Source organism: Sceloporus undulatus, chromosome 4 (genome assembly GCF_019175285.1).
Source record: "Sceloporus undulatus isolate JIND9_A2432 ecotype Alabama chromosome 4, SceUnd_v1.1, whole genome shotgun sequence".
NCBI lineage: Eukaryota > Metazoa > Chordata > Lepidosauria > Squamata > Phrynosomatidae > Sceloporus > Sceloporus undulatus.
The window spans coordinates 48,090,863-48,100,911 of NC_056525.1; the positions used below are offsets into that span (position 1 = coordinate 48,090,863).

The following is a 10,049-nucleotide window of genomic DNA, read 5'->3' on the forward strand; positions in this document are numbered from 1 at the left end:
TAGCCTTTTGGCTGAAGAGCAGGGTATAAATACTCTAAATAAATAAATAAGGGTTAGCAGTTTAAAAACAGAATTTTCATAAGAAAGTTTAAAATATAAAGTGCAACTATGTTGCAGATTTGGAGCTACCTAGTCGATTCTAAGGTCTCCCCCTTAATCAGCAATTATGAGGTGCAAGAACAGGTACCACAGCCTCACTCCTCAGAAGACATGTTCTCATTTTTTCTTAAGGGATTCTTTCTGTTGTCTTTGCTCGTGATCACAGAAACATACTTCATGAAAATTTGTAATTTTTTGTTTTGTAGTGAATGGCATCACGGATGAAGCTGATCCAACTGTTTACACGGGTAAAGTAATTCGCCCTCTCAGGAGTGTAGATCCAACCCAGACTGAATACCAGGGAATGATTGAAGTAATGGAAGATGGTGAGTTGTGTGTTTCTTAATTGTTTCACTTAACTGTGTAGTTGTTTGGTTTACAGCAGTGCTGTTCAAAGTGGCAATATCTCTCTTTTTTCAAAATAAATTTATTAGTTAAAAAAAAGTACAAAACAACACAAATATCTTACAAAAGAAGAAGAAATAACAGAACTTAAGAGGAAGTGCAGCTAGCCCACCAAGTGTATTTATATGCAGTAATTGTTATTCGAGAATCATCTTTACCAACATCATTTTCCCTCCTTTCTATCTACAGTGTTCCCTCGATCATTCTTTACTTTCCTTTAATACCTTTTTCTTTCTCTTGGTTTCATTCTCCTTTCCTAAATCTGTTCTATTTACTTTACAGTACTCTCTTCTCCTCTAACTTTCTACTTCACTTCTCCTCTTCATTTCTTACATTCTCTTCACCTTCTTCTCACTTACTCCAACCTTCAATCACATTATTTAACCTTCATACATCACTCACACTGACTTCCTTCTTATCAACCTCTGATTATTACAGTTTTACCTCTCCTGACTTTCATCTTCTTGCTTCTTATGAGTCTATCTGATTTTTCCTTATTTCTATTTTTTTCTTGTAGAGCTTGCCTACTTCATCCTCATCTATTTAACCTATTATTAGATTTAGCTACCATATTTCTGCTAAATCCCTCTTTCTCTGACAGTTTTTCCAGTTGAGCTTTCCAGTGGTATCAGGTAGATTCAAAGTGGCAATCTCTGATGCTGTTCCAGGAAATAAATAAACAGCAGTAGCCAATGAACTTAGAAATATGATATCAGTCTCTTGGCACATGGGAAATAAGTAATTGCCAGTCCCCACTGTCAGAAGTACTAGCTTGCAAGGTGCCTCTTTATGTAGGGATGTTGGTTGAAATTACACTTGCCTAGTAGTTTGTTGAAAATCAATCAATAAAACATAGTTGAATTAGTGCAGAAACTGTTACATTGGTTCACTTTGCTTTGTGTTTGCTTCTCTAGGAGAAATGAAAGGTGAGGTCTATCCTTTTGGAATTGTTGGTATGGCAAACAAAGGAGACTGTCTGCAAAAAGGAGAGACTGTGAAGTTCCAGCTTTGTGTCCTTGGTCAGAATGCTCAAACAATGGCTTGTAACATTACATCTTTCCGTAGAGCTACTGTGGAATGTGTGAAAGATCAGGTCAGCAAATGTGTTTTTACTTGCAGTCATGTCTTCATTGTATATAAAAATTGAATCATTCATTTAATATTCATCTGGTTTAATTGAAACTTGATCCCTGAAAGCTAGATCTGGTGTAATTCCAACTAGTTAAATAAAACTGTAAAAGCAAGCACGTCTCCAAAATGTGCAAATATATTCTGGTTGGCAGAGATCAGCTAGTGGTGATGTTAGGATAATTGTTCCATCAACCTATTTTTAAGAAACAATTAAGTGCCAGGTGTAGTTAAGGCTATCTAGATATAGGGGAGAACATTCTGAATTTTGAAAAACATAAACATAATTATCTTCTTAAGGAATTGTACAGGCTACATAGAAGTGCATTTTCTAAAATTAAAATGTATATTCTACCATAGATCTGGGGGATCTTAGAAATGCCCAAGGAATTACAAGAGCTGCTGGCAAAAATATCTGAGCCCAAACGTTTTCCAGCCCTGTGCCACAAACATTGTTATTGAGAATTATTATAATGTGCATAGAAGACATAATTTTTGTTAAGAACATTAATTCTAGGGTCTGCAGTACTGTGTCCAGTAAGATTAAAAGTGATCACTCACTGGTTTCTTAGTATTGTTACCTTTTATGTTTGACCTTGGGACTGTTGAATACTTCCATTAAAGGAAAATTGTTGTCTTAACAGGAAGACTCCTGTTCTAGAATGTCAAACTTCTCTTGCACAAATGGAAGCCTAATTGTGGGTCCAAGCAGATGAGCAGCCTCTGAGTTGTGCTGGACCACGGCAACCAAACACTGTGGCCCCAAGGCTAGCTGCTGCCTCAATCCAGAATGGACCACTGGCAAGGAGTGGTTTTTCCATATTGCTTTTGCGGCTGGGTTTGGGACACATTAGCTGGCCTGGGGTCCGCTTCTGACAGATCCTGGGGCATGTGTTATCTGCTCACCATGCCACATCCCCAAATCGGCCCAAAGGTGGCGCCTGTCTGTTTCATGCCAGGATTTCACAGGCTTTCTGTTTGCAATTGTGGTTTTCACTTGGATGTAAAAAAAAAAAGATTTGGAGTGTTTAATACTCACTGATGTCATTGATGGGAAAGGCTGCTCAAAAATACTTAGGTTGAGCCAGGGCTAGGATGTTTTTGAAAACATGAGCTATATAAACTTGTGAGTTCTAGTGTCTGGGACAGTGTGAGTACTCTGAATTTTGTGCTGACCAGTAATAACTACCATTTCTCTTTCAGTATGGTTTCATAAACTATGAAGTAGGTGACAGCAAAAAGCTCTTTTTTCATGTGAAAGAAGTTCAGGATGGTGTGGAACTGCAGGCTGGTGATGAAGTAGAATTTTCAGTCATCCTCAATCAACGCACAGGGAAATGCAGTGCCTGTAATGTGTGGCGTGTTAGGTAAGGAACTGATACTGCTTGGTCATGTTCTTCTTTAATAGTGGGAAACTAAGCAATCCAGATCAGATATCTTCGTAAGAAAATTTCAGGTGTCCTTCAGCTGCCTTAACACTGGAACATGATTAAAGACCCCTGTTTATCAGATGATTGAAAGTATATTGGAAATAAATTTGAGCACTTCTGATTGTGATGATCTTCTGTAAGCTTATCTATTTCAGGAATATTGTAATATCAGAGATAAATTTATCTGTAATATTGTTGGTATAGAATGTCAGAAAGTCTGCCTATGGCGAATTACTAAATTAAATATGCCTATTCCCTGAAAAGGGCCTTAAAATGTTTATGAGCCAAAACATTATGGGGTTTTATTAATAAATATCTTTCTCTTTCATATATGGGATCTGCATGGGTTTAGTAGTTTCTGCATTTTCTGTTACTATCCGTATAACAGGTTTTTTTAAAAAAAAAAAAAACAATTTGCTTCACCACTTCTATTTTCATTTGGAATATTGTCATAAAATCAGTCTTAAAATTGTCTTTGTCACCGTAGGAGTCCCTGATAGAAATAAATTTTCACAGTTATTTTTGGAATACATAAGAAAAATATTTTAAAAGCCATTAAGTTGGGTCTTTTTCTCTTAAATACTTGTCCTAAGCCTCTCAGTTAATTAATTGGTCTCTATTAACAGTGAAGGTGCTAAGGCTGTAGCTGCTCCACGTCCTGATAGACTTGTTAATCGTTTAAAGAGCATTAATTTGGATGATGCCAGTGCTCCTCGTCTAACTGTTCTTCGTCAGCCAAGGGGACCGGATAATTCAAAGGTATGTTATAAGAGATTTGCCTGATGTGTGGCCATAACATGAAGAGCTTAGCTTCTGGGCAAGAAAGAAGTCACGTTGATCACTGTTACACACTAGTAAATTTTAGCCAGCTGATTTCAACAAGAGGTGGAGGAAGGACATCAAAATACAATAGAAACTCAGTTTTTCCCAAGGGCATTCATATCTGGCTGTCAAAGTGAACTGGATAAGGATACGCCCAAGGTGTAAAGATAAAAGGGAATACAATGGAAGATTTTACTAGTATTGGTTAGTGATATGGCAGTCTATAGAGTGCCTACATGCATTCACCCCTGAAATGAAAATGTAAAATAAGCAGTGGGAAAGACAACAGAGGGTAGGGAGATAAAACTAGGAAGATGCAAATGCAAGCAGATACAGTTACCTGTACTTGATGACAATTGAGAATGAAGGTTAATGTATGTAGTTGAAATCCTTGGGATAGGGAGATGGGAAGTGCTTCAAGGAATGATTGAAGGATGAGTTTAAAACTACTGAATGCTGTGGGTGGGGATTCTTGTACGTATAGGGAAAAGGAAGATGTCTGGGAAGCACCAACTGGAGTCATTGTTCTGTTGAAGGTTGCAACCCAGTTTATATTATTCTCTACAATTTTCATCCTTTATTCACCTTTTTTTTACAGAGGATTCAGGCAGTTTTGATGCCTAATTATTGCATTACAGTGTTTTCTCATGTTTTTGTAGCAATGTTTGTGCATTTATAATTTCTCCACTAGCTGTTCACTGTGGAGAAACAAAGTGCTGTGCATGTTTTCAGGGCTTGTTTGTGTTCAATGAAAAGTTTCTTGTGGTTTTTGAGGAAATCAGCAGTTGGACTCCACATGCCTATAGGAGGAAACACTGATACTGAGGCAATTTAACAAGGCTATGCAAGGGGCAATTATTAATGACTTATCCTCCAGCTGTGATAAACAGAAAATAATATACAGCAAAAGATCTACAAATAAGAAGAACAGTGTAGAATATTTTAATCTGTGATTCAGCTGCTCTGAGACTAAAAGGTGCAAAACCAATCAAAGCTACCACCAGAGGACAGTTTAAATATGTCAGCAAAAAGATTGTGATTTTTAACAAGGGTATCAATAATGTATCAAACTTGCACACTTTTTTGTAGAGGGCTAAGAATAGAGAAATAAGGATGTGTAAAAGGAGTGCCTATGTATTTGGAAGAAAATAGGAAAGAAGTAAATAGCTGGTCTTTGCTATTAAGCCTGAGCCAAAGGAGCATTACCAGCATATTTAAACATGGGTGAAAAGATGCACATGAGGCAAGTTTATAAAGCAGAATAGTTGGTGAGATGGTAATGCAAAATAACATCAAGGGTGCATGTGACAGCATTAGATATAGACAGATAATTGACAGTGGAGGGCAAGAACATGAATTAACATCAACTCAGTGACAAGACACTTCTCTTTTCATCTTTATTTTACAATGTCTTGTTCCAATTTAAACTCATTAAATTGTTTTTTATTACAGGGATTTGGTGCAGAGAGAAAGATTCGTCAAGCGGGTGTGATTGACTAACTGGTCTCAAAGCGAATAACTGCATAGGAGCAAGTGGTGGGGTCTGGTGAAGGGTACTGAATATTCCTGTATTCATCTCCCTTCCAAATTCTAAGGAGCTATTACACCCATTTTAACACCTTCCTCATGTTATGTTTAAAAATAAATTTATGAAACAGTTTTAAAATATGCACAGTTGCATCCTGGAGAACGTAAGGTGGCGCCTTATAGTATCACGTTTTAGAAGCTTTTTGAATGGTGCATTTAACGCAACTGGTAACTGCAAGTCTATTTTGCCTCTTTAAGTGAACATTATAGACAGTTCTACTCTGGTAGACCTTATGAAATTCTGCACTGAAAAAATTATATATATATAATATACATATATTTTCCTTAATTCACTTCTGCCAAGGTGTTAACTATGCCTTAGCTCTCAGTTGCTTTACCCTCCCCAAGATGGGGGAGGTTCACTTCCTGTTCATTCTCCTCCAATTTTGAGGACCATATAAGGATGGATATACTCTTTATGTAGAATCCTGTATGAGCACTCAAACCAGCTCCTTAAGTTGATGGCCAAATGTTAAAATGTTTTTTTTTATGTCTCATTTAAACTCAAATCCATATAGCAAGCAAAGTTTATCTCCTAGATTTCATTGAAGCTATCTTCCAGAGTAGACTTATAGATTTTGTAATTATCTGCAATTAGCATGCACAGTGCAGAATTTCATGAGGATAAGGTGTGCCATCAGTGTGATAACTTAAAGATATGTAAAACAATGCACAAATTTGCTGCTGCTTAGAACACTGCAGCTTCTAAACCCAGTTTATTTTACTGATTAAAAAATTTAAAAAGTTGTGCCTGAAGTGAATACATTTTTTTCTTTTTGCAGCCAGCACCCAGTGTACTGTAAAAGAATACTTAGGCTTTCCATAGCTGTATTGAGACTTTCATCAAGGTGAAATAGTTGATGTCTGTGTGCTTTTTTTTTCTCCCTCCAGGCCCCTTCTCCCCCCTCCCCTCCCTCAGCCACACTTTATCAAGCAAGCAAACTGAATGATTGGTCTAAGTATTACTTTAACCAAAAAGATCAGGAGTTATTTTCTTTGAATAGAGGACAGTACTGTGTTTTTTTTCCCCATGTTACCTCTATTCTCAATTTAGGGTTTTTCTTCTCTGGGAGATGCATTATCTTTGTAAAACAAACATTGCTTTCTCCAATTTTTCTGTTAATGGCGAAGAATGGAAATAGAATAAAGTTTTACTGATTTTGAAAAAGTGCCTCAATCTTGTAACTCCTTCATTAAACAGTTCTTAGTCCAAAAACATATGTCATCTAGCACTGAATAGACTTTCCCAGTTTTTCCAGGAGGTTAGGGTTCAAGTCCCCTCACCAGTGGAAGCCATTGGGTGGAACTAGGTAAGTCACACTGTCCCAGCCTTAGAGGATAACAATAATAACCCCCTTCTGAGCAAATCTTGCTGATAAAACCCCAAAATAAGGATGCCTTAGGATACCACAAGTCAGAAATGACCTGAAGGCAAATGCACGTTACACCGGACAGCCCTCAAAGGTCAGAATTCATCTCCCACCCAATGGATTCTTAAGCTCTATAACAGAAGGCTCATATGAACTCGGTATTCCAAAATGTTGATGTGGGATGCTAAGGAACATGTGATATCTGCAGGGAACCTTCTACCATCAAAGTAAATAGGCATGGCTTTTTTGTCTTTCTAGGAAAAAATTACAGATACTGTATACATATTTAAACAGTATTGCAAAATGTACATAAAATACACAGGGACGATCATTGCTGCTTTTCCACACAAGTCAAACATTTAATTTTTTTTGTCATGTGCCTTCAAGTAATTTATGACTTAAGGTGACCCTAAAGCAACTCTACCATATGGTTTTCCTGGCAAGATTTCTTCTGTGGGGGCAGATTACTATTACTATTATCTGAGTCTGAGAAAGTGTGATTTGCTTAAAGTCACCCAGTGGGTTTCCATGGCTGGGCATGGGATTCAAACCATGGTCTCCAAAGTTGTGCAGTGGTCAAACCACTACACAACACTGGCTCTTGACTAAAATTTGATAGGGTTATTGAGAGCTGCTGAAGTTGTTTGGGGGCTTGATTAACTGCTTGAACTGTTAATTGACAGTTCTTGAAGTAATCTTCGAAATTCAAGTCATCTGTCAATTTATGGTGACCCCATGAATTTCATAGGGTTTTCTTAGGCAAAGAATATCCAAGAGATGGCTTTGCCAGTTCCTTCCTCTGAAATGTAGCCTGCAGCAACTGGTATCCGTTGGCAGTCTCCCATCCATTTAGCAGTCCCATTAGGTAGTTTAAAAATGGCAGTGAATGTATGGGCTATGGTATAATCAAGTATATTAATACTTCCCACTGCTTTGTTTTCTGGAAAGGTAAACATGTAAGGGAAGTAGAGATAGCTAATCTATCATGTCGAAGAAGAATAAATCCCAAGTAGAGCTTTGGAATTTGTTAAATATAATACTTTAACCATTTAGGTTGGACTCTGGCTGCATTAGCACTGCAGAAATAATCCAGTTCAACACCACTTTAACTGCCATGGCTCAATGTGATGGAATTCTGGGATTTGTAGTTTTGTGAGCTGCTTAGCTGTCTGTCAGAGAACTCTGGTGCCATAACAATCTACAATTCCCAGAATTGCATAGCATTGAGCCATGGCAGTTAGTCTCAAATTGGATTATTTCTACAGTGAAGATGCAGCCTCAGACTAGTTCTCACTGGAGTTCTGCTTGAGGAATACAATCAAATAGTCACTTGCTCTGGATCCTCCTTCCCTTAGCACTCCCAGATGTCACTTTGATACTGTTCTAGTGGCATTAAGCCACTGAGGTTTAAATGAAAAGCAAGAGGAATGGAAGTAAAATGTACCCTTTTTGACACTTTAAGTGTTCTGCACTCAACAGATACGTTCTCCTTAGACTGTATGGGGTAAAGCATTCACATCTGACAACAAAGAAGCAAGAGCAATTTGGGGAACTTGTGCTGAAGAATCTCAGATTGAATGTGCTCCACTATCCATTTAAAAAACATCAATAAATACAGATTTCCCTTACACATTTCAGTAGTGGGTTATTTGCTGTCAACTTTCACTTGCATCAACTCTATGAAAGAGACATCCCACAAGCCCCACACATTAACAACCTTGCTCAGGCCATGCAAACGTAGGGCCATGGCTTCTTTTATTGAATCTTGTCTGTAATACAGTCTTGTTTTCCCAGTGCTGCCACCTTTTCTACTTGCTCATGTTATCTCATGATGTGTCCAAAGTACAGTGTGGCCGTGTCATATGTGGGTGTGCCTTATATGGCATATGCTGAAAGCCACACTGAAAAAAGCCCTCACACACCCTGGAACATGTGATGGGGCATGTGCACCGCAGGCACAAGCCCCATTATTTCTAATGGGGATCCAGCATACGCTGGATTTCTCTTGTGCAACGCGGTCCGGAACGGGTCCCCCGCATAAGGGCCCACTCTACTTGGCAGCAGTTTGGTTATTTTGACTTTAGTAGAAGTCCTGGTTTGGTTTGGTTTGCTCCAAGGCAGTTTTTCTCAGGCTATCTGATCTGGAGGACTGCCCATTTCCCCCCCTAAAGTGCCAGAGACTCGTGTCTTATTTGTACCCATTGGCTACCTGGAAACATGAGTGGCAGTATTCCAAGACCACCAATTTGAGTATCACTTACTGTATGTTATTAAATACCGTCAAGTCAACATCAACTTAAGGTGATCCTATGAATGAGAGACCTCCAAGGGGCTATTCAGCTGGTGAAAATAATCCAGGTTGACTCTCAGTAGTTCAGACGCATGCCAAATGTACCCGATTAAGTTGGCAGGTGTGTTGCCAAAAAGCCACTTAACCCAGAATAATTAATACCAGATTTTTTGCTGAGAATTTTAAAAAAGATTCACATTGTGAATAATTGATGTGAATAGGCCTGGGATAAAACTCTGTGTGATTTGAATACATTTCAAATACATTCACATACATTGAGTCTCATATTTATTTGAGGGCTGGCTGGCACATGTGAGCAGCTGAATTTGCAGAGATGCTGTTCCATAGTTGAATAAAACATGGAATGCATGAGTGAGGTTATTCACATCATTCTGCTCAAAATCAAGATATCTGAAAGCCCCCCCAACAGCAGCCTTGCTCCGTTCTTAAGAGTCTTGATTTGCTGGATTGCATCTATCTATCCTGTAAGGTGGTCTTCCTCTTTGCCTACTGCCTTCTACCTTACCAAGCACTAATGTGTCTTCTAGTAAGTCATGTCTTCTCATGACAAGAGAACCCACTGTTCTAGAACCCATTTATTTGTTGCTGTTGGCCCACGGCATCCAGAGCCTTACGTTTCAAACTCCTGCCAGTTTTCTTCTGTCCAGTTTCAGAATCGCACACAGAGCCTGGAAATACCATGTTTGTTTGCGTGAATAAAAGTAATGTACGCTGCAGAAAAATGATGTGTCCTTACATATAGCTATTTTTACGTTTTGTTTTTAAGCAGCATAAGCACAACTTGTAGAAGATGTGTCAATTAATATTGGTCTAATAATAATACCTTAATTAGACCAAAATGCACAAAGTAACAGTTCTGAAAAAGATTGGGAACTCCTTCAAAGGCCATCCTGTCCA

At 38.3% G+C, this 10,049-nt stretch overlaps 1 protein-coding gene across 6 annotated transcripts in view; it reads left to right on the forward strand.

Annotated features, from left to right (window-relative positions):
• Window positions 1-6,642, forward strand: part of CSDE1 (cold shock domain containing E1) — a 33,137-nt gene extending 26,495 nt beyond the window's left edge. For all 6 annotated transcript variants that reach the window (XM_042461961.1, XM_042461962.1, XM_042461965.1 and 3 more), the window contains 5 exons: window positions 306-425; window positions 1,419-1,597; window positions 2,836-2,999; window positions 3,689-3,821; window positions 5,337-6,642. In XM_042461961.1, the coding sequence (XP_042317895.1) occupies window positions 306-425; window positions 1,419-1,597; window positions 2,836-2,999; window positions 3,689-3,821; window positions 5,337-5,384 (644 nt within the window). In that variant the 3' untranslated portion in view covers window positions 5,385-6,642. The remainder of the gene's footprint in view (window positions 1-305; window positions 426-1,418; window positions 1,598-2,835; window positions 3,000-3,688; window positions 3,822-5,336) is intronic.
• The last annotated feature ends 3,407 nt before the right edge of the window (window positions 6,643-10,049 follow it).